The sequence below is a fragment of the Oryzias latipes genome, chromosome 24, assembly GCF_002234675.1.
Source record: "Oryzias latipes chromosome 24, ASM223467v1".
NCBI lineage: Eukaryota > Metazoa > Chordata > Actinopteri > Beloniformes > Adrianichthyidae > Oryzias > Oryzias latipes.
The window spans coordinates 20,379,141-20,402,870 of record NC_019882.2 but is presented as its reverse complement, the minus strand read 5'-3'; the positions used below and the strand labels follow the sequence as shown (position 1 = coordinate 20,402,870).

The window sequence follows — 23,730 nt, the reverse complement described above, 5'->3', positions numbered from 1 at the left end:
GTGTAAGTCAGCCTTTGATTTGTGTGCAGTTTTCTGTGGGTCCGCATGCAGCAGGTGAAGGAACAGATCTCAGAGCTCTCCAGGAAGCAGGCCCACCGCCCTCGTGATCCTCAGTACGGTGCGCTCTTCCAGGACCTCCAGCATTACCTGAGCAGCATCGGACGCATGTCTGCCATCGAGGAGCTGCTGTCTCGGCTGCTGAAGGCCCTGCACGGTTCCTCCGAGTCCAGGTCGGCGGTCCAGGCTCTTCTGAAAGAGGAGGCTGTGTGGCAGAACTCCCAGCAGCGATTCTGTCAGAAGTTGCTGGAGGATTACCCGCTGTACCCGGACGTGGTCAGCCCCGTCAGAACCGGCATCCTGCAGCTGCGGCATGGCATGAGGATGGTGGCGTCGCAGCTGGCCGCGTCTCTCACTCCTGTGCCTGGACTGCTCCAGCTGATGTCGTGCCTGCTGGCCTTCCCTTCCCCGTCCCCCGGCTTGCCTTCCTATCTGGCTCAGGCAAACTTCCTGTGCTCCACGTCCTGCATGGATGTCCTCCGCAGCCTGACGAAGCTCCTGCCTCAGCAGGACCTCAGCCGTGTGATTCCTCAGTCCTCCACTCTGCTGCTAAACGCTCTGCTGTACCTGCAACGCCACGCTCTGTCCACGGGGGAGTTGAATGCAGAGGCGCACAGCCTCTTCAGGCACATCTGTCAGGTCTGGTCTTTTCATCCGATTTTCCTCGACCCGCAGTGAAGAACGGCGTGTGAGAATGTGTTGGGTCGCGATGTTCCTCAGGCTCTGGTGAACGAGTGGGACGAGCAGGAACGGCGGAAAAAGGAGAAGGAGCAGATGGAGGCCAGTTTGTACCGCAACCGAAGCCGACTCCACGGTTCAGGACTGACCGAAGAGGAGCAGGAGGAGAAGGACTTCAGGTCCCAGTTCCCCCAGTTTAAGAAGGTCAGTGATCTGCTGGTGATTATTCATTAACATTTACCACAGACTTAAACATTCAAGGATTTTTTTTTTAAAGCAGCTTTGGAGTTAAAAGAAAACACACCTTTCCAAGACTACCTACAGTGAAGGAAATGAGGATCTGATCCCTTGCTGGTTTTTTAGTTTTGCCCTCTTAAAAAGAAAGTGACCGTCTGCCATCCTAATGGCAGGTTCATTTCAACCGTGAATAGAAAAGTCTACTTTAAAGAATTTATATACACTTATTTGCATTTAATTGAGGGAAATAAGTATTTGATAGACTTAGTACTTTATGGCAAACCCCTCATTAGCAGCACAGAGGTCAGACGCTTCTTGTAGTTGATGAGCAGATGTCTGCACAGATCAGGAGGAGCTTTGGTCCACTCTTCTTTACACACGACTTCTAAATCATTCAGATTCAGTGGCTGTTGCTTGGTAACTCGGAGCTTCAGCCCTCTCCATAGATTTTCTATAGGATTGAGGTCCGTGACCTTAATATGCTGCTTCTTCAGCCATATTTATGAAAAAGAACTCAATGAAAAATAAGCTAAAAATGTTCATTTAAGCTTAAGACAATTGGAAACAATTGGCATTGCTTTAAAAACTCAAATAGATTGTAGTGAGCATTTAGAAACAAACTCATTTAAAAGTTAGCTAAAAATGTACAAGATAAAAATAAGATAAAAGTGGGTTTGGCTCTGAAATTTAAGATGAATATTATTTTTCTTAAATGTATTATTTATTATCATATTTAGACAAAAAGCCTAAACTAGTAAGAAATAGAAACAGCTGAAGTTCGTAAATCAGAAACCTGCTCAGGTTCAAATCTGTGTTTAACTAAAATCCTAAATTGACTAAAGTATAAAACACCTGCAGTGTTAAATAAAAATAGACTATAAAATATTTACTTTCCTGAAGAATTTGGGCAGAAAGTAAAATATTTGGAGCCATTTTTATTGCTGCACCACATGCTTTTACTTTCTTTGCTAAATTAGCTAGACGGTGTGTAACACGTTCACGTGTCCCCGTGTCCGTCCACTCTTGAACCAGGACTTTGCAGACATCGTGTCTCAGCCCACTCTGGAAGGTCCGGCAGATTCTGGACTGGAAGAAGGAGAAGCCCAACCAGAGCCCTGTGAGGCGGGGGTCATTTCTGAGTCGGTGGCGAACGTGGTGATCGCGGTGCATCAGCGCATATGCTATGGATACGCCCGATCGCTGTGGTACCAGAACCCAACACCAGCCAACCACAGCAAACATCACATCCAAGCCCTGGTCTCCTCATATCAGATTGCATCACCTATAATGTTGCGCTTCTACTATCTGATTGGTTGGTACCTCTGCAGCTGTCATGGAGAATGGTTCAGGTCTGTGGTACCAAAGCAGAAAGTGGACTCAGGTTCTTCTCTTCCTCTTCAGGCTCAGAAGTGGACCAGCATCTGGCTGGCTGCGGACTCATGCTCTCAGCCCTCCTCCAGAACACTGTGCAGAGCTCAGGGGGTCTCCATGGTCTAGAGGTCACCTGGGAAGGTCCATATGACTTCTACCAGCAGCCCAACATGAGCGAGGCCCGCCTCTGCCTCCCAGTTCTGGAACAGCTGAGCCAGGCGGTGAAGCAGAGGCTCAGAGATTGGCCCGAACACCCAGCTCTCGTACAGGTCCGTCAATCTGCTGTCAGACTGAGGCTGCGTTCGACGAAATCTCCTTTATTCATGTTTATGCAACCCTTTTTCAGGCTTCTATAGGTTTTAGTAGAGGTATCTCAACAATTGCATGAGATATGAGATGTTTATGCAGCCTTTTTTTCCGTCTAGAACCTCAAAAGCTTTAATATTGGCTTTTTCCAAATGTGCCTATGTTTTTATTGCTTCTGTAGCTGATGGTGGTGATGGAGAGGATTCTGACCTTCAGTCTGGACAGCCCTCTGGCAAAGTTCCTAAATGGTTTGGAGATTCTTCTCTCCAAAGCGCAGGTGACGTCTATCCCCTGCTCTATCAAGCTCTTGTTTGTATATTTTTATTATCTATAGTTTCCAGGAGGTAGTGTTCTATCTAAATAAAAAAAACCACAAAAACACAGCTAAAGGGAACAAAACTGCATCTATACAAATCACATCTGGAATAATGGCCACATGAGAGCCAGCTGGAGATCTCTGCTCATAGAACTACTAGCAATGGTCAGGAAGGATAATGTCACTTTACCTGCAAACTACATCTGTTCACTTTACCTGCAAACTACATCTGTGGATCACTTGCTCACTGCTGACCCCTTCAGGACTGGGAGAACAACGCCAGCCGCGCTCTCTCTCTGCGGAAGGAACTGGAAGCCGTCACCCAGCTCATTATCCAGTGGCGCAAACTGGAACTGAAGTAAGAAGAAGAAAAACGTTTCGGAATCATTTGAGAATATTTTAAAATCCCTTACTAAAGCACTATTTTTTTTGCTTAAAAACCTATAAACCATCCTCTTAGTTGGGATAATTTCGTCTTCTGTGTCTTTACACAGAATTTCAGAAAGATGTATTTGTTGTAGTTAAAATAGACCAGTTCAAAGAGATGACGGGGTGCAATGAATTCTGGGAGAGGTCAAAGGTGAAGGCTTCATAAATTGATTACTCTATGTCAGGGGTGTCAAACATACGGCCCGCGGGCCTTATCCGGCCCGCCAGGTGGTTTACTCCGGCCCACACATGAAGAGTAAAAATCATAAGGATGATTAAAAAAAGAAAGCAAGTTTCTAGTCCATTCCTGTGGCGAGTTATGATTTTTTTAAAGAAAGAACCGAAATGTGCAATTCCGCCACTAGGGGGAGCAAAGGAAAGGCAAAACAGGTGAAACAGCATATCTCTGCACGTGCCAAAAGCGAAACATAACAGCTCTGCGTCTGGGTAGGATGCACCTTGGTTCCCTATGAGCTTTACCGCTGTTATCTTGCTATGAGGATGATCAGTAGCGACACCCTAATGACCAAAATGTTGTCAAACGTGAAGTGGAGTGAAGAGCCTTCCAGGAAAAGTGGACAGAGTTTTTTCTTTCGTTCACGAAGCTGAATGCAAAACCAAAATGCTTTGTATGTCATCAACAACGCAGTGTTCAAAGAATATGACATCCAGCACCACTTAGAGACTCACCATAAAGAAAAGTTTCTGGTTTGCTTCAGTGTCAGATATAAAACATTCAGTCTGTATTAATTTGAATAGACCAACTTTTCTTTAATTGAAATTAATTTTATTTGAGATCCAAGTGATTAGGCTACTATGTTGATTGAGGCATTTTTCCCAACTGAGTAAAAAACTAAAACAAAGCTGTCATTTTGCTTTTATGTTATGGTCCGGCCCACTTGAGATCAGACGGCTTAAATGTGGCCCCCGAACCAAAATGAGTTTGACACCCCTGCTCTATGTGATTTTGAATGTAACAGCGGCTTCTAGAAGGGATGGATTGCAGCGTCCATTTAGGGGAATCAATTTGCAGATGTTTGCAATGGAAAAGCACCAAAATAAGGATTACTTCTAAAGCTCAGGCTGTTCTGATATCGTTAGCAGAATTGACATTTACCATCAGTCTAGTTTCAGTGACTTTAAAGTAGTTTCTACATTTGTAGCATTCTGATATAATCGTATATCACTCCAGATCAGATGACGCTCACAACCATGGTTGGCGGCTAAAGCTGGATAGCATCTGCATCACTAACTCAACCATATTTTAAATCTGTGTGAGGATTGATTGTTTTCCATTATTACGGAGAAGTTTCTGTTAAACAAAAATGCAGGATGCCTTTCATGAACAATTCAAAGATGGTCCATATGGCACATTTTAGTCTTCTTCTAGTAGTGTAGATCTCTAATTTAATAAATAATGCATCATGTAGGCCTAATATTGAAACAGTTATCATCTAGTTAAAATCATAACTTCTCAGTATAAATTATCAAGTGAAATGCTTTGCAACAATCCCTCCATTTTTCCTGGTCTTTGGTGGGAGTTTGAGATGTTTGCATCACATCTGTTACATAATAACTGATCCATCAACAGACTAACTGCAGGTGATCCTGTGATTTTGACTTTGAATATGTATCATGATGGCTAAATTATGACTTGGTGGTCGCCATATTTGCCCCTTTGTGTTGTACATTCATATCTGTGAACTGGTCTATTGTGTTTAGAGGTGTAATGATTCATTTTAACAATTGGATTCCTGTCCTATTTTGTGGTTTCCCATATGATTCATTGTCAATTTGGTTCATTTTGAATGATGCGATTGGATCCGATTCTCTGACCTGAAATGGATCCAGATCATCTTTATCTAAACTTCCAGCAGTGAGACTCAGACAGAAATTCCTGCTACTGAACAGTGAAGTTTTCCAGATTCTTGGATTTCTTCCAGATCATCAAGTGGAAATTAAATATGTGTCCAAACAAACAAGTAAACTAGAATGAATGGTAATTCCTAAAGTTCACCACTGTTGAACATTCTAGACACTGGATGGTCACATGACTTTATTTAAAGTCTGTCCACACATTGGACTGGAATGATGGAATGATCAGTTTTTGCTGACGTCATTTGTGTGCTGTACGCTGATGCACTTGGTCGTTTTACAATATAGTAAAATAAACTTACTATGCCCCAAACCAGATGGTATTTTCTAAGATAGATTATCATCAGTTTATTTCATTTTAAAATGATTTTTTTAATGGTATGGTTCACTTTCCTCTGGCAGATCAAACAGGTTGGATTTTAGGAATATAAATCAATTCACTGATCAAGTGGTTTGATAGTTACATCCCTGATTGTTGTGGTTTGGCATCAGAGCAGTTCTAACTGGCTTGTTTCTCTGGAAAAATCTCTCTCAAACTGGTTTAATCTGGTTTTCCTCCCACTTTTCATGCGTGTTTTTAAGCCATTACCACTCCAGACTGGGTTTTCAATAAATGTGTGGATTCAGACATGCAAAATTGTTTGCAGGTGAAGAAGCTAAAGCTGTAGCTCAGATCTTAGCTGATGATGTTTTGTTTTTAGTTGTTGGTCAAGCAGTTTAGACAACGCGATGATCCGACACACGCAAAAATCCAGCAAGCATTGGTTTGCCATCTACCAGCTGGTGGAACGATATCTAGAGGAGCAGAGGACGGAGCACAACGCAGGTGAATATCACACCTTAAAAACCATTGATGCGGAGATCTTTCCACGGTGTGACATGAAGGGTTTCCTCCTCCTCTTCTTCCTCCTCCAGGTGAGAAAGAGGAGCGCCTGTCTCTGTCCTCGGCGTCCTCCACGCTCCAGGCCTTCATTGAAGGCTCCACTCTGGGCGACTTCCACACGCGCCTGCAGATGCTGCTGAACTTCCACTGCCACCTCCTGCTGGTGTCGGACCAGCCCGGACGAGGTAGCCCCCCCCCCCACCGAGTCTTGTAACAGTGGTGACAAAATTTGTGTTTAAAATCTCTTTCTGCTGTTACTTTTTTTGTGTGAAAAAACAAAAAAAAATCAGCTTCCAAATACTAAATGATTGCAGAAGGAGGCAGTTGAAGACATTTTTCATGCTCCTGATATTCAGATCAGGTCCAGCATCTGCTGCTGGCTCTGATGTTACCTGGTTCTCTGTGTCTGCAGAGTCTTTGTTGGCTCTCCTGTGGAACCTCCACAGATACTACAGCCAGTTCTCCGAGAGCATCCAGGCCAGAATCACTCAGCTCAGGCAACCCATTGAGAAGGAGCTCAGGGTACATGCAGATGCTTTGCCATGGTCCACCTTAACCATGAATGAATATTCCCAGCTTCATTGAGCTCTGCTGTGATGACAAACTCCTTCTTTTCAGGACTTTGTGAAGATCTCCAAGTGGAATGATGTCAGCTTTTGGTCCATCAAGCAGTCTGTGGATAAGACTCACCGGTATGATTGACACGTCCTTCTGAACTTCAACACTGAAGGTCAAACTCCCCCAAAAGCCCTGTTCTCCTCCTCTTTCAGCACACTCTTTAAGTTTGTCAAAAAGTTTGAGGAAGCTCTGAGCAGTCCCAGTGTTCCTGCTCTGGTGGAGCAAGGAAGCAGTTTAAACCCTGATGATGTGGACGCTAACCTGGAGGAAACCCCTCTTCATCGTGTCCATCGGGCGCTGAGGAACACCCCACCTGGAAAGGGCAAAGATCTGCATGTGGAGGTCTCATAAAGTCCACCGTCCTCTTCTTCAAGCTTCTTCTAATGAAGATGCTGTTCTCCACTCAGCTGCTTTCTGTGTTTCAGGGTGATGGTCCAGAAGGCGAAGCCGAATCCTTACAGGCCCGTCTGCCTGCTCTGTTCAGGAAGATGAAGAAGATGTGTGTTCAGCTGCTGAAGAAGAACCCGGTGCCTGAGCTGACGGAAGATCTCGACTGCTTCACTGGTACATTTATCCAAATTGCTCTTCCACTTCCCATCTGCACTCACAGCTATGAGTTCAGAGCCTTTTGGCTGCTGGATTGTGTCTGAAGGAAAATGCAAACCTTCTCTGTGGGCTTTTTCCAGGCGAGGTCATCACCAACATGCGTGAGCTGCAGAGCCTGAACATTGACCTGACTGTGGAGAAGGAGAAGCAGAAGGCTGAGGTGAAGCACATCCTGCAGCAGAAGCAGAGGGCTCTGTCCGACCTGTTCAAGATGCTCGCTGCCATAGGTCAGCCGCTTCCTCCTGGACCTTCTGCCTCTCAGTGCTTCAGATCTTCAACCCTTTTCTGGTCTTTCCAGGCCTGTCGTACCGCAAAGGCCTGACGTGGAGCAGAACCACAGACCCTGAGAAAACTCTAAGCATTCAGCCGCTGGAGATGAAACCAGCAGTGACTATTGGGAGCACCCAGGACCCTGCTGAGAACATGTAACTGTCTAACCCAACAGACTCCTGAGAACGTCAATAGCCGCGGTTACATGGACAGAATATCTTGATCGGATCAATAGTCGGGTTACAATTCAACCGTGCACATGGGCACAGAAAAACCTTTTTCCGATTAGAAGAAACATTCACATGGGTCACACTTTCGGTCGGAATGAATAATTTGGGCATGCGCAGTAGTGTCGAAAAACCGGAAGGGAAATGTGTCCCGTTGTAAACAAACCTTTCCTGTCGCATACATTTATGCAGCAGCTCGGTTATATACGAGGCGATCTTCCAAACTGGCTTTTATTAATGTTCTTAACATTATGAAGCGCCTGTTCGCTCATCATTTTATATTTAATCCGCGTGGTCAGTGCTTTTTTTGTGGAAGAAGTACGGAGCTGAAAGAACCCAGTGTTAGGAGAGGCTAACAACATTAGCCTTTTTTGATGGACACAAAATCCAGGACCAACCATGCGGGAAACGCTGCAATCTGCAGCTTGGCTGCAAGTAAATGTGTGGGAATAACATCAGCCTTTATTTTGTCGGGGCACAACTGGAAACACAAATCCATGTGACGGCTGTGTGAGCTGGCGGCTCGAGCTCTGCTCTGTCTTCGTGAGTCCGGCAGCCGCTAAACCAGAGCGGCGGTTCGGCTCGCAGTCCAGATTCTCACACATAACAAAACGCACACGTAACAAAGCACCCTCCCCTCAAACACATTAATAAATCCAGCTGCTCTGCTCAGAGAGGTTCACTCGGTCCACTGGCACCGGAGCCCGAACGCAGAGCTCGGTTGCCGGGTCCAGACGTCAGTGGACACGCATCCCCCCCGCATCTCCCTCGTGAGGGGTGAAAGAGAGGGGAGAGCCAGCGGGGCGAGAGCGGAGCGGCGCTTTTCACGGGGCGTCCACAGAGCAGCTGGTCGGTCCCGTATGCGCTCCAAAGCTTTCTGTCAGTGAAACACCGTCTATGCGTGACGTAAACCAGAGCAGAAGTGACACACGATCGGAATGACCGTTTACATGATCCACGATCGGATCAACAATCGGTATAACCCACCAATCTCGATCGGAAAGAAATTCTGATCCGAACGAGTCTGATCGGGGCAGAGTATTCTGAACGGCGCGTTTACATGACGCATTTTCTTTCCGATCAGGCGTTCTTTCCGATTACTTTTGCCCATGTAAACACGGCTACTGTTTTACTTATTCAGTTATTTAACCTCTTAAGAACAGCACAGGTCAGCAGAAGGTAGCTGTGGAAAGGCCTCACCAACAGAAGGAGTCAATTATGAATTAACAGAGAGTGAGCGAGAAATTGGCGACACGTAGAGGTGAAACTCTAGGTTGAAGGTCCCAGTCCGATCAGCTTTTGATCTATTGTAAAATCATTCCCAGTGTTTTTTTGTTTTTAATTATGATTGTCATTTTTAGGCAAAAATCAACAAACCAGGGTCGTTTTCTAGGACATGGTTTCTGCAGAGTGGCAGTAGTTCGCTCAAAATTTGTCTGAGTTGTGGGCGGGAATATTGGCGCAGAGCAACCCAGGCCCCCCTTCCCGTCACTTATAACCGTTACATTCTCACTTGCTAGCTTACAGCCCCTCACAACCCCAACCTGACATTAGCGGTGCAACAAAAATGGTGAGCAATATTTTAGCTATCCAGTTCTGATCCAGATTCCAGCTCAGACGGTCATGGATCTACTTGTCCAACAGTGGATGATCGGAATAGAGCAGAGCAGGGAGACTGTTTTTTAAATCACATATTTTCCTCTGCTCCTGATTCACAAAGATTTAAGTAAAGAAATATTCCAAAATGCAATTTGGATAAATGTCCTCCATCCGAGCGCGGCCAGTCTGCAGCCCCCCCCCCCCCCCAAGGGATGGGTCAAAATGCGGAGAAGAATTTCCCCATTGTGGGATAAATAAAGCATTAATTATTATTATTATTATTATTATTATTATTATTATTATCATTATTATTATAAGAAATATACCACGAGAACATGTTAAGACAGAATTTTTATCTGAGTGGGTCTTTAGGAGCTGAACCAGCATCCTAATCTAGGGGTCAGAACAAAAATCCACCCAAAGAGCCAATATTCCAGTCTGTAATCCAAAACCAAAGCAAAGGTCAGAAACTGTTCAGGGCTTAAACAGATAAACTTGAAAACAGACTAGTAAGTAGGATCAGAGGGTAACAGGCTAGAACTGAGCAGATACTGAGATAATCTGACAGGGACTGAAGGAATCGAGGCTGAACATAAAAAGACAGCTGCTGAGGAGGATCAGAGGATAAAAGTTTCAAAATGATCCCCTAGGTGACTTTTAAACACATGGAACACATACACTTAGGAGATAAAAGTCAATGTTTTCCTTGTAAACTTCTGGAATGGAAACTAAAAGTCTGTTTATAGATGATTAAAAAATGAAGTGCGGACGTGACCTTTGACCTTTTGTGAGAGACGCTCTTGGATTTAAATCTGGAGTCACGCCAATACTTTTAACGTGTGCAAACTCCTCCCTGAAGATTTATCCCACTGACTTGGTTGCTATGAACCGTTTCTGCCATTCACTGCACAAATAGAACTTCCATTGTTGCAGGTTGCTGACAGAGCTGCTGACGGCGTGGGACGGCTGTCAGAAATACTTCTACCGTTCGTGGGCCCGGAGAACAGCCCTGCAGACGGCTCTGCAGCACGCAGCCAAGGTGAGGAAGCAAAGCGCCGGCAGGGCGTTCACTGAAGAGCATCTGCTTCACACATCTGTGTTTCTCCGTGGCTGAAGGAGCTGGGTGTGGCGAACATAGACCGCTGTCGAGGCTTCTCTTCTCACCTGTTCAAGCTGCTGCTGGGACAGAGGCGCCGGCTGGTCCGGATCACCCAGCGCTGGGTCGACCTGCGGTGAGTCTGGATGGTTTTTAGGAGTTTTTCATTACCGAGAAGGGGGTCAAAGGGCAGGGATGCCCTGTTTATTTTAGTCTGTTTAGTTTAGCAATCAGCTATTGTATTTTATAACCGATTTAATGTTTTGTACGATAGGTGAAGCCCAATATGATCTATATAAATAAAATTGAAATAAAAACTGAATTAAGGTTTCTTCTCTTCCAGAAAGTTGACCAACGGCATCCAGAGTATTAAAGCTCACACCCAGACCCCCCCTGTGGACTCAGGGTGCACCCTCCCTCCCCAAGATTCCCTCCAGGACTGGCTGATGAGGGGCCGGGCGCTGGCCGCTCAGTGTGCCACTCTTTTGCAGCAGCTGTGCTGGCTGCTGCAGTGCTGTCCTGAAGATGGCCAGCAGAGGGAGCAAGCGAGTAGCCAGCCCCCTCTGAGCTGTGTGTCTCCAGTGGAGGCCCTGCGCCAGCCCCCAGGCTGCCTCATGAGGAGGGGGGATGCTGTGTGGACGGAGCTCCACCAGCATGTGGTGGAGATGCTGCAGAGGACCCAGAACCTCCAGCAGGACCTGAGTTCTGTGGATCAGGGGGGCTCAGTTCTGCTCACATGGTAAAAGCCGCTCTGACATCTGAGGAGCCGGATGGGAAAACCAGTTTGGACCATGGCGTATCTGTCTGCAGGAGCAACTTTGACACGTGCTGCTCTGCAGTGGAGCAGCTGGGAGGCGTGGCGGCTCAGATGTCCGGCATAGAGAAGCTCTTCTCGTTGTCCACGTCTGTGGGTGGTCCTGGTTGTCAGCCGGCTGTGACCCAGAGCCTGCAGTTCGTTCGAGCGCAGACGGAGGCCTTCAGCGCAGACTTCACAGCCTGGAGGACGCAGCTGCTCTGCCTGGGACCTCAGCCGTCAGGTGACTGCAGGAACAACAATTCACGGCAACAGATCACACGCTACCTGTGAGCACTGACGGTCAATCTACTCTTTTTCAGACGATCAGTCGAGTTTTTCCTCCGAGTTCTCTGCTGAGCTGGAGGCGAACATCAACACGGTTCTGTGCGCCGTCCAGACTCTAGTCAAGAGACACAGAGACCAGGGGAAAGACGGGAAAGGTGAGGCCAGCTGACCAGCAGCCATGAGGGCTCATTTTAACACCGATCTGACCTGCATCTACGGCAGCAGCAGGAGGAAACCATTTGATGTCAAAGATATTGTTGAAACATTAACCTCAGGCTATGAAGAAAGACGTCAGGAGTTAAAATCTGAACCTTCAGTTTAAAACTTGTTTCTGCTGCTGATTGTCTTTGTCTCCAAATAAGTTATTTTTTGCAGCTGTATTTTATTTGGAGTAGTTGTTCCCTTGAGCTTTTGTAGAGATAAGGATGTAACGGTTAAAAAAAAGGAAAAGTTTGGACCCAAAACTGAAACATATGCCTTTAGTCAGAACCCAAAAATGCCCTTTATCAGTGTAAAACACGACATTTGCATACAGCGCACTCACTATATCACGGTTCACCTTTTGTAGTCTCGCCATTTCAGTGCAATTTTGCATGTTTTAATTATTCTTTTTACAGTGCAATGTTCTCTGTGTCCTAACTGCCCATAATCTGCTGTCAAGTGATCTCCTCCGTGCCACGTGTCCTGCACAGAATATGGTTATTTTGCCAAATGTATATAAGTCTTCCATCAGAGCAGATCTTTGTTTTGAAGAGAAAAGTGTGAAAGTGTTCATGCCTGTTTGAGAAAAGTGTAGAAAGTGTGTAGTGAGGAGTTTTACAGTCTTAAAACATCATTATTTATTGTAAAACTTCAGATGACACCTGTTGTTGCACCTTTTGGAGGGTTATTTTCAGAACGTAACCCCCATGATAAAGAAGGGAATGCTGCATACATGGATGTTCTGACTGCAGCCACAGTCTACTCTGGGATGTTCACCAAACTCTCAAATGGATTTCTCTCAGACTGCAGTTCTCTCTGGCAGTGAAGGGGTTTTTCCTTCCACTCATTCTTCTGTTATTGTGCTTGGATGCAGCAGTCTGTGAACAACCAGCTTGTTTAGCAAGGACTGTTTAAGCTCTGTGAATGGCGTGGACGACTGTCTAATAGACATCTGTTGAATCAGCAGTCCCTTTCATGATTGGGGTTTAAAGACTCTGGGAATATTTTAGTTAATTCACTGTTTAGGATTTAACTCCATGAGTTTCCAACACTGAATTTTGGTATTTCCTGTAAACCATAATCATCAAGTTAGTTTGTTATGATTCTACATGATAGATGACTTTCCCTGTTTCTCTGACAAACGATAACCATTGGAGTTTTTGATGAAGTTAATATTTTTGGAGATGTTCCTCAAAGATTTTTTATTCTGTCCTCAGATGATGCCGAGGAGGAGGAGGACCTGCTGAAGCCGGGCCACCTGACTCGCCTCCTGGAGGAGGAACTGGAGGCTGAGCTGGACTCTCTCTCTGCGGGAGACGTTTGCGTCCGTCTGGAGAAACTTCTGCAGACCCTGAGGGGGCGCAGAGACTCGTGTTCTCCTCTGGAGTTTCAGGTGCAGACGGTTGGGAGTGTCTGACTGTGTTCAGACTCCTCTGGGTGTTAATCTGTCTTCTGGTTCACGCTTAGGAGGTCAACGACGCCTGCAGGAGGGTGGTGCGTCTGCATCCACTGCTGGAGATTTACTGCGACATGCTGCGCTACTATCTGACTGTGTTGGTGGGAGTCCACCGGAGCACCGGGAAGCTGCTGTCCGTCCTGGCCAGCATCTTCACAGAGCTCGCTCAGAAGGTCCTCGCCACTGAAGTGACGGTGCAGCCAGAGGACGCGGCTCAGCCGAGCTAACCAGGTCTGCGGTGTTTCCTCAGGGCTTCTGCCTCCCTCAGGAACTCATGCCGGGAGGGGATGGGGAGGGCGCCACGGAGTTCCACGACTACGAAGGGGGTGGGATCGGCGAGGGCGAAGGCACCAAAGATGTCAGCGACAAGATTGAGAACGAAGATCAGGTGATGAGTGACCTCCACGCAAACACACACACACACAGACACATCTGAATACACAACAGACTGTATAAGAGAACTGGAGCTGAGTGTGACATCATCCATAGAAAACAACTTACTTCCAGCTCCAATAAAGTCAATTCAGTCGTCATTTTAATGCCGCCATGTTGGAGCCAGACGTTATCTGTAAGCATTGATTGGTCTAAGTCAATGTTTCTATGGCAACCACTCTTGCCAATCAGGACTGAGCTTGTTGAAAGGCCACACCCCGAAAACTTAAAAGCCGGCTTCACAAAATCTGTCAAACGTTTTGGACCATGTTGGACATGTCAGACATGGAATTCAGAGACGCACAGACGGGATCGTCTCCTGTAAATGGGATGATTGTAGCCTCCTGTTTTCTTCTTCCAGGTGGAGGACACTTCACAGGAAGGTCAGGAAAAGGAGGAGCAGCAGGAGAAGGGAGACATAAAGTCAGAGGAGAACGCCATAGAAATGTCGGAGGACTTTGACGGCCAGATGCACGATGGAGATGAGAACGAAGAAGAAGGTGGGTCGGTCAGACCCGGAGATGATGGGAGGGTCCGGCAGTTTGGGATCTGTAGGATCCAGATAGGTTTCTGAGCGCATGTTTTCCTCCAGATAAAGACGATGAGTCGGACAAAGAGGACAATGAGGAGCTTGACAAGAAGATGGGAGATCTAGGAGAAGGTCAGACGGACACCCTAGATGAGAGGATGTGGGGGGACGATGAAAATGAAGACGAGGATGGAAGTGACAAAGAGGAGGAGTCTGGACAGGGCATGGACCAGGTTTGTCCACTTTGCTGAGGAAAACACGACCTGTCGGATCTTCATCTGTAGAAGCTTGTGTTCGATTTTCTGCTCTTGTGCTGAACTTCAGGGAGAGTCCGAGCTCGTGGCCAAAGACGAAAACTTGGACTCTGCAGAACCAAACAAGGAGAAGAAGAATGAAGAAGAACAAACGGATGAGGATGACAGAGAGCAGATCAATGAGCAAGGAGATCAGGTGGGACCTCCACCAAGTTCACTCAAATCCTGCCTTAAAGACTTTTTTTTACTTTTTTAGCTTCAGACCCGAAAATTAAGCTATTTTGATTTTATAGAAAGTTTCAGGTTTAAACTGTGCCAAAAAAAACTAAATGATTAACCAGAAAAATGGAATTAATGTATTAAAGAAATGACCCACAGCACCTGGAAATGAGGCTTCGTCACAAACGCAAATTTATTATTTTGTGCCTTTTTCTTTGATCTATGTTTAGTTTTATCATGTTGTTTTACTTAAACATAATTTTTCATTTATGTCTAAATTGAGGATTTTATAGCTTAGCTGGTAAATGAAGCTTAATTCATGTCAGTTTTATGTCTATAGTCTAATATTACAACAATAGGCGTCTCAATGGGCTTCATACTGGTAATTGTGTAATAAACATGAAATTATGAAGAATTCAATAGCTGATTACTAAACTAAACAGACAAAAATAAACTGGGCAACCCTACCTAAGACCCTCCTTAACGGTAAAGAAAGGATCCCTCCTTCCACATGAAGGAGGGATCCTCCCTCAGGACGGACAGGCGATGTACCAGAACCCTTAGAGAAGAAGTCTGTGGGTACAGTCGTGGATAGATTGTAGTGCAGGTGGGATCTGAAGGTCCCTTGAAAATATTTGTGTGGTTGCAATGGGATCAGATCATCCTTTGAAGTGTGTGTGATGCAAGAGTCGGGTCAGGTCGTAGATGGAGGCAGGATCTGCAGCAGCCTGTTAATTTTAAGTTTAATTTAAATACATTAACAGTAAGTTACATATTCTCTGATTACTAGCTAGTCTGACAATAAGCCTGTCCACAGATGAATGTTTTCAGTCTAACTTTGAATGTAGAAACTGAGTCGGCCTCTCTTCCATGAGCTGGGAGCTTATTCCATAAAACGGGCTTGGTGGCTAAACGCTCTACCTCCAACCGTAATTTTACTAATTCTAGGAACCACAAGCAGTCCTGCATTTTGTGAGCGAAGTGTTCTGTTTGGTTGGTAAGGGACTATGAGGTCTTTAATTGTAAGTTGAAGTTTCAAAACAGGAAGGATTTTTAATTTGATTCTAGAATCAACTGGGAGCCAGTGAAATGAAACTTACACATGTGATCTCTTCTGCTAGTTCCTGCTACATTCTGAACAACTTAGAAAAAAGATCATCCAAAAAGCAGTTTTATTCAATGCAGTTGTTTATTTAGTCTGGTTAAAACAAAAACCTGGATGGGGAATTTTTGTGTTAGTTATTACATGAATGATTAAGACAGTCGTTGAAATTAAAATGATTCTTTGCTTTTCTCCAAAATAGAAAACACAATTTTTCTAACCTTTATCAATCAGCTCCTGATGCCTTCAAAATAAAATTTCTTAAAGCACAAATGTTCAGCCAATTTGCCAGACAAGAGAACCTCACGAGGGAAACAATTTGTTTTTCAGAATAGAGCCCTGAGGTTCTCCACATGCCCTCTTGAAACAGACTAACTTTTTTTTTTTAGTTTTGCAAAAGAAACAATCGTTTCATGAAGAATCCAACATTTGAACGTGCATCAGAAATGGGTTCTGATTGAGAAACGGCTCAGAGTTCTGCTCTGTCGGTTCCAGAGGGACTTTGACGAGAACGAGGTGGACCCATATCACGGACAGCAGGAGAAGGCGGCCGAGCCGGAGCCAATGGACCTGCCTGAAGACCTTGCCCTGGGCGACGATGAGGAGGGGGGCGACGAAGAAGAGGGTGAGTGTGAGGGTTCTCCTTCAATGGAGAAATGTCGTTGGAGTCCAGAAGAACATCTGTGCTTGATTTTCTTTTTTTGACTGAGGCCTAACGTCTCCTGCTGGCTCCAACTCCTTAGGGGAGAACCCATTTGACCTCGATGAGAAAGCCATGGACCAGGAAGTGAAGGAGGAAGAGCCTGAAGACGGAGGGGAGGGGATGGAGGAGAACCAGCCTGAAGAGGCAGAGGGTCAGGAGCCCAAAACTCAGGAGGAGGAGAACGAGGAGGAAGGAGGCAATGGGGCAGAAGTGAAGGAGGAAGAGAAGGAGCCAGGTGAAGAAACAGAAGAGGCGAAAGAAGACAGAGATGCAGGAAATAAGGAGGAGCCGGCGGTTCCTGTGGACAAAGGAGACCACCCAAAGGTGTGGATGGAGATCCAGAGAGGAAGATGGAGAGGATGTAAACTCAGAAACTGCTCTCACAAAGAATGTCTTTTATTTAATTCTGGGACTCGTAGGATGAGGAAGAAGGTGAGGATGAGGAGCACCCTGACTCAGCTGAGAGGAAGGAGCACAGCACAGACGGTCAGACTGGAGAAGACAACCTTCAGAGTGACGCGGCGGTGGAGGTGGCAGGGGAGGCGTCGCAGAGAGACCAGGCCAAAGAGGTAACCTCAAAACAACCCACAACAGGACTTTTTACCCATAAGGCTTTGCCTCTGCCTCTAAGGGCAGTGTACCATGACAACACATTGCACCGCGTATCAAATTAAAAATAACTAAATTAAAGTAACAAACATGTGACCATGGTATAAGCAGGATGATGGTGTTTGAGGTGTTCATAATCAGAAATGATCGGACAACAGAAGTAATAGTCAGACGCGATCAGGCCCCCACATCATCATTTAATTTATGATAAGACTCCTCGTTGAGCTTCATCTCCCTTACATAATAGACAATAGCTATAGATTAAAGCGAGATTAACGTGATTAAAAAAAGAACGGACACAATCAGCATTTTTTTTTTAGGAGAGAAACAGAATATTGAAGCACGGAGGTGGGAGTATAACAATTGGGCTCACCGTTTTTTAGAAATTACTGAAGTATTCCTGTTGAGGCTGGCTTCAGACTGCTGCAGTTAAATCATCTTTTCATCCATTTTCAAAGCGTTCCCAGCGGCCTTCTAATTACGATTCTGCCGTTTTATCCACAGTCAACAAACCTGCATTGCTTTCTAGGACATAGTTTCTGCAGAGCGGCTGGAGGTCATTAGAAATTTACCAGAGTTATCTGGTGCAGAGTAAGCCTCCCACATTTCCCATCATCCGTGTGTTTACATGCTCTCCCACTAGCTTGCATGTCCTCACAACCTCTAACTTACATCTGTGGTGCAACAAAATGTTGGTTAATATCAGAGCTGTCCAGGGGGTATTCCAGGAAGCAGGGGGGTATTCCAGGAAGCATGTTTAAACTACCCTGTCCTCCGCTTCGGCTGCGGGGTCTGGGGGGGGGGGGGGTCTTGTCGGCCCTGACCTGTGGGTGGGCATTCTGGGGGAGGGGGGGGGGGGTCCACTATTGGTACGGGGCAGGGGGGGTTGACGGGTCGGGGTCTCCGCTGAGGCCATCGGCGGTTTCCCCGGCCGGTTGGCTGCCTCGGTCCCGTCGAGGCCTGACCAGAGCTCTTCTAGGGCCGGCGTTTGGGGGTGGGGGCCTGGGCTTGCTCCGGGGGGGGCCGGCGCTTTCTGGCTCCTCTCTCTCTGTGTGGGGGGGGTGTTGCTGGGCCTGGGGTGTCGGCGCCTCCGGGGGTGGGGCCCCTGGGCTGGGTGGGCCTGGCCCCCTTGCTGGGGGGGGGGCGGGGGACAGCTGTTTGACCACCGGGGGACAGTCTATCAGCTGTCCCCATCTTACCCCCTTCCTCATATAACCTCATAACAGGGTGAGGGGGTGGGGGGCTTAGCCTGCGATGAGCCTTGGGGGGGGGGTTTACTAGGCAGTGGCCCCCCTCCTATGGTTGCCGTATGGAGTGGGCCCCCCCCTCTTTCGGTTTTATTTCCACCTTAGACATGTAGGGCCCTTGGTAGGGGGGGTGCTTGGACATCACTGCCAGCAAGCAGCGGATGTCCTCCTAGCACCCTACCCGCCAATTTTAACCGCACCTTAGACATTTAGGGCCCCTTGGTGGGGAGGGTGAGGGGACGTCACTGTGAGTAATCAGGAGATGTCCCCTTAGTGCCCTACCCGCCAATTTTAACTGCACCCCCCTTAGTACACACACCCCTCCCCCCTCAATATATACATCCCAACATAAACACACACACATGCACACACACACCATCTCAAACACACATACACGCACACACATTTTGCAAGGAAGGTGGGACCTGGGTCCATCTGTCCCCTGCCTCTTCCCTGGTGGGGGGTGCGGGCCCCTTTGCAACGGCGGCCGTGTCCCCGGGGTGCCGGCTTCCTGGGCCCGGCGGTGGTCTCTCCGCGCGGTGGGGGAGTTCACATTACATCTGAGCCGGGGTGTCTGGTCCCTGGGGGGTGGGTTCTGGTCCTTGCTCCTGAGTGCTGGGCCCCGCCAAATTTCCAACTGTGGCCGAGCCTGGTCGGGCCATATTTATAACACCCCTTGTGGGCCCTCTTTTTTTCCCCGGGGTTCCCCCCTCCTGGGCGGGGGCGGCGGGCCCCCTGCCTCGCTTCTCCCTGGACCAACCGTGGGCCGGGCGGATGGCTGCCTGGAGTGCGGAGCGGGTCTCCCTTGGGGGGTCCTGGCTCGTACCTGGGGTTTGGGCGGGGGGATGCCCGGAACTCCTGGGTGGTGGTGGGGTGCTCGTTTGGGGCTGTGGGCGTCCTTCTCCGGTGGGGCTCTGCGTTGGGTTCTCCCGGCGCGGCGGGGGGGCTGCTCTCCTGGTTGGGCTGGGGCGGCGCTCTCTTTCCCTCCGTGCTTCCCTGGCCTCTGGCTCTGGGGGCCTTGCGGCGGCCCTGCTGGCCCTGGCCTGGGTGGCGGGCTTGGTCGCCCGGGCGGTGGTTGTTCCCTGCCGGTTCCCGTGTGGCGTTGGGGGGATTCCGGCTGCCGCTGCTGCTGCGGTGGGGGTCTTGGGGTGGGGATGGCTGGGCACTCTCCCTCCTTCTTTTCACGTTCCACCATCCATTTTAGAAGAACATAAAACCTCACCTGAGCACTGGTGTTAGCTCACCTTTGCACTAATAGCTTGCATGACTGAATGACTGAAATATTTCACACTAGTTGGTTTTAAGGCATGAGTATGCGTGTGTGAACACTATCTGTTTTGTGTACATGTCGATAGGTGGACATTTTTGCAGCTAGCAGGTGTGTTTATAACATTTGAGTGTGTGTGTGGAAGGGCCCCGCCCTTTTTGTACTGCATTTGAACCTTACCATAATGATTAACAACCAGTAAACTTGTTGCTGTATGCTGCTTCATGGTCTTATCCCCCTTCCCCTCCTATTATCACCCCCTACCCCCCCCTCTCTCTAACGTCCCTCTCTCTTCTTCACCTCTTTCCTTTTCCGTCCGGTCCAACACCAAAGATTTTCAGACATGATTGAAATTAATAAAGTTTGGCCTCAATTACAAAAGGGGTTTATTCAGACATACCTTTGGTTTGTCAGAAGATTAATAACCCCTCTTGTTAAAGCAAAATATGTCCAACACAAGAGGCCCTCAGCTCTCGTCTGTCTGCCCAGCTGTTGGACAGGACAAGTAAAAAAAAAAAAAAAAAAAAAAAAAAAAAAAAAAAAAAAACTACCCTGACTTCAACCCTGAACTCTGGCTGAAGTCCACCTGAACTTGCTTACTCTGGGTAGGTCGGTTCCAAAAGACCCGATATGAGTTGGTGTAATTACGCTCGACTTGGTAACCCTGGGTTAATGCACGTGCACAGCAAGTACATAAAGACATTCTCAATGGATCGCCAATTTCCGTTGTCACCATGGAAACACGTGGAGAAAAAAAAAGAAAGCGCTATACTTCAGTGAGACGGAGTCTGAGATTAATGACGGCATATGAAGAATAATAAGTTAAGTTATATATATATATAACTTATCCAATTTAAATGAATTACTTCTATTGGTAACAAGTAATTGAGTTAAATTTTTTTCAACCTAATTTCTTACATCTATAAAATTCAATAATTTTTTTTTACAACTCAAATTTACATATTTATCTAACTAAATGTCATTTTACTCGAATTCAATTAAATGATTTTTCCATCTTAATTTATTGTACCACTTGAACTCTCATATGTCTAAGTTTGAGCCGGCAGATATTCTCATTTTTATAACAATAAAATGGATTTGCAACATAAAACATATTGTCATGTACCATTTCTCTGACTTTAATATTACACTACAACACAGTAATGGTGCTAAATAAACTCATCATCCTCTCCCTCCCTCTCACTCATGGTTCAGAAAGAATTAAACATAACAGGACAAATAACTAGACAAAACACAGTAAAACAGCTGAACAACTAAACACATTTGGTCAAAAACCCACACTTAAACCCAAATCCGTCCAGACAGGCAAAGGGAATAGTATCCCATAATTCCTTGCGGTGTCAATCTAACAGCAGCACCAAAGTTACACCGACTTGATTGAATTAATTTGAATGAAAGTAAAATAACTGTCTGAAAACTACGTGTTATTTTTAAGCTGACTTAACTAAAAAAAATATTTATCTTAACTGAAGCAAATAATTAAGTTGGATCAAAGTAAAAAGTTTCTCTTTCCAACATCCATGTGTGGTCTTATCACCCTCTTATGGTGGAAAAAGTATTATTTGAGCTTCTTCATCCACTAAATCATCTTCAAATGGACACGCCATGCTGCTTCACCTCTCTGTAAACAAACTAACCTTCAACTAAACCTGCTCCAGACCAGGTTATGTTCAGAGTATGAGTTGCTATGGCAACTTGACATACTGTACCTCCATTTTTGGAACCGAAAGCTGAGGTTATCAACTTCCTTAGCCTCAAACTTACCGTGGGAGCTAGCATAACCTGCTCTCTGGAACACCCCCCTGATCTACAGTTCAGATCCAGATTCCAGCTCATACGAGGAAAACAAAGATGGACAAAGTGGATGCTTTGGAATAGAGCAGAGCAGGGAGCTTGTGCACCTCCCAGCGAAGTTTCTACGAAACAAATGCAATGTTTTTAAAAAACTTGTTTCTCTGCTCCTGATTCACCACATTTTGAATAAAGAAATGCTCTGAAACACAATTTTGAATCATTTTATCATCAGAAAAATGCAACAAAAACATTTCAAAAACGCAATCCTATTTAAAGCAGGGTGCTTAAAAATGTGTCTCATTCCTTGATAGGAGCACGGCAGCGGAGCAGCGGACGCCAGCCAGTCAGAGGGTCACGAGTCCAAACTGACGGCCAGAATGGCCTCTCAGTCGCAGACGCAGAAGAAGACCCAGGTCAGACCTTTGGCTTGTTTTTGCTTCATCTCCCCCTCTGATCGTCGTCTTCAGTTTGAATCACCGCAAGTCTTTTTTTCCCCGCAGAGCTTCAAAAGGAAACCGGGCCAAGCGGATGAGGAGCGGTCCACTGGGGACTACAACGAGCGCGTCAACAAGCGGCTCCGGATGGTGGCCAGCAGTGAAGAGCGCTCCAAGAGAAACAAGCCGAGCGACGGCAAGCAGGAGTCGGACCTGCACGAGCACGTCAGAGAGGGGGAGATGGACCATGATGCTCAGACTTATGGTCAGACAGGAAGGACGTCTGGCCGTTTATGTGCTCTGTGATGATCTCTGTAGAAACATGGCCTCCTGATCAGGGACTGCTCTTTCTGCTTCAGATGTTGCCAGTCTGGAGCAGCAGAAAGCAATGGGGCTGCAGAAGAATTTGAACGAAGATCAGGAGGATGAGGATGTAGCCATGGAAACAGAGCAGCCGGAGGAGGAGCTCAAAGCCGCTGAGGTCCAGGAGCTAAAACCGGAGCAGTTGGACTCCTCCAGATCCTCCCAAAGAGGTTTCAGCGTCTCCTCCTCTGCCTGACTCCATGAGTCAACGACGTTCTGATCCCCTCTTCATCATCTGGTTTCCCAGGCGCAGACAGCGGGGAGATGGAGGTTCAGCGGCAGGGAGAGGAAGAGGAGGACGAGAGGCAGAAGGACCGACAACAAGTTGGAGATGAAGAGCGAACTCAAAGGAGCTCTGAGTCCACCGTTCACACGGTTCCAGAGCTGCTGATGGAGGCCACACAGGTTTACTGAATACTTCTGAGCCTCGCTCATCTCAGGAGCTTTTAGAAAAGCATGAATGTTGCTGCTTTGAGTCTCATCAAAACTAACAAAATGTACACATTTCATTTGTTTTTTTTATTTATTTACTATGCATTAGAGGAGGAAACATTCACTCATGAAGGATTTCTCACTTACGGCTCAAATATATCTTTTTTAAATGAAAAAAGGCATTTATGTTTATGCGGTCATCATTAAAATGCAACCATGGGCGCATTTTAAATATATGTGGGTCCACACGTGGCTGCATGCATTACGTGTGAACAACATGAATTTCCATCACCTTTGTGCTGGTCGCGTGTACCAGCATCAACCTTTTTAAAATGCTTTAGAATTGAAAACAAGGTTTAATACCTTTAAATAAAACAGCAACAGTTAAGTTTACTACAGTTTTGCAGTTTATTCAAGTTTAAAATGAAATTTATTCGCATAAAGTGGAAAATTTAAATGAATTGGGTCTAAATTTAAAAGTATTTTAAAAATATTTTTAGTAATAAAGTTACAAAGGTGCAATAAAAATTAGATAAATACATACTCACAAACTAGAATAATTAAATATGTTGATACACAGCACCTCAAAGGCACCAAATGAAGGATTCTGGCAGAGACAGAGACTTGCATTTTTAAAAAATCCACATATTTTTGTCCTCAAGAAAAAAAAAAAAACTTTCAGATATTTTAGTCCCGCGTTGAGATGAAGCTTGTGGGACGTTTCTGACCCTTCAGGCTGGGCTTTGCATTCCACCCGTTTCATTTGCATCTTTCTGTGCAGAGAGAGGAGAGCGACCCAGAGGAGCTGAGGAAGGAGATGGAGCTGCAGCTGGAGCTCTGGAGCAGACTGGGACCTGGGACGCAGGAGGAGGTGAGGCGGAGCAGGACTCCTCTTCCTCTCAGGCCGGGGCTTTCTTTTAAATCCTGCTTAGAATCCTTCTGTCAGCATAAAAAACCCAGAGAAGCATGGAGGTGGTAGTGTGATCATGTGGTGACACAGAAGATCATAACTGATGTA

The 23,730-nt window shown here is 46.4% G+C and overlaps 1 protein-coding gene across 1 annotated transcript in view; it reads left to right on the top strand.

Moving 5' to 3' along the window:
• The window catches only part of mdn1 (midasin AAA ATPase 1), a 55,984-nt gene that overhangs the window by 29,149 nt on the left and 3,105 nt on the right, over window positions 1-23,730 (top strand). The window contains exons 63-95 of the mRNA XM_011492147.3: window positions 30-696; window positions 778-939; window positions 2,005-2,284; window positions 2,374-2,612; window positions 2,831-2,926; window positions 3,229-3,323; window positions 5,971-6,095; window positions 6,185-6,337; window positions 6,565-6,674; window positions 6,771-6,844; window positions 6,923-7,112; window positions 7,196-7,334; window positions 7,457-7,603; window positions 7,675-7,801; window positions 10,406-10,511; window positions 10,589-10,704; window positions 10,912-11,307; window positions 11,379-11,605; window positions 11,685-11,804; window positions 13,068-13,243; window positions 13,318-13,479; window positions 13,557-13,694; window positions 14,100-14,238; window positions 14,331-14,500; window positions 14,592-14,717; window positions 16,338-16,467; window positions 16,586-16,869; window positions 16,965-17,114; window positions 21,795-21,896; window positions 21,984-22,182; window positions 22,277-22,450; window positions 22,528-22,685; window positions 23,494-23,583. Coding sequence (XP_011490449.1) covers window positions 30-696; window positions 778-939; window positions 2,005-2,284; window positions 2,374-2,612; window positions 2,831-2,926; window positions 3,229-3,323; window positions 5,971-6,095; window positions 6,185-6,337; window positions 6,565-6,674; window positions 6,771-6,844; window positions 6,923-7,112; window positions 7,196-7,334; window positions 7,457-7,603; window positions 7,675-7,801; window positions 10,406-10,511; window positions 10,589-10,704; window positions 10,912-11,307; window positions 11,379-11,605; window positions 11,685-11,804; window positions 13,068-13,243; window positions 13,318-13,479; window positions 13,557-13,694; window positions 14,100-14,238; window positions 14,331-14,500; window positions 14,592-14,717; window positions 16,338-16,467; window positions 16,586-16,869; window positions 16,965-17,114; window positions 21,795-21,896; window positions 21,984-22,182; window positions 22,277-22,450; window positions 22,528-22,685; window positions 23,494-23,583 — 5,767 coding nt within the window. The remainder of the gene's footprint in view (window positions 1-29; window positions 697-777; window positions 940-2,004; window positions 2,285-2,373; window positions 2,613-2,830; window positions 2,927-3,228; window positions 3,324-5,970; window positions 6,096-6,184; window positions 6,338-6,564; window positions 6,675-6,770; window positions 6,845-6,922; window positions 7,113-7,195; window positions 7,335-7,456; window positions 7,604-7,674; window positions 7,802-10,405; window positions 10,512-10,588; window positions 10,705-10,911; window positions 11,308-11,378; window positions 11,606-11,684; window positions 11,805-13,067; window positions 13,244-13,317; window positions 13,480-13,556; window positions 13,695-14,099; window positions 14,239-14,330; window positions 14,501-14,591; window positions 14,718-16,337; window positions 16,468-16,585; window positions 16,870-16,964; window positions 17,115-21,794; window positions 21,897-21,983; window positions 22,183-22,276; window positions 22,451-22,527; window positions 22,686-23,493; window positions 23,584-23,730) is intronic.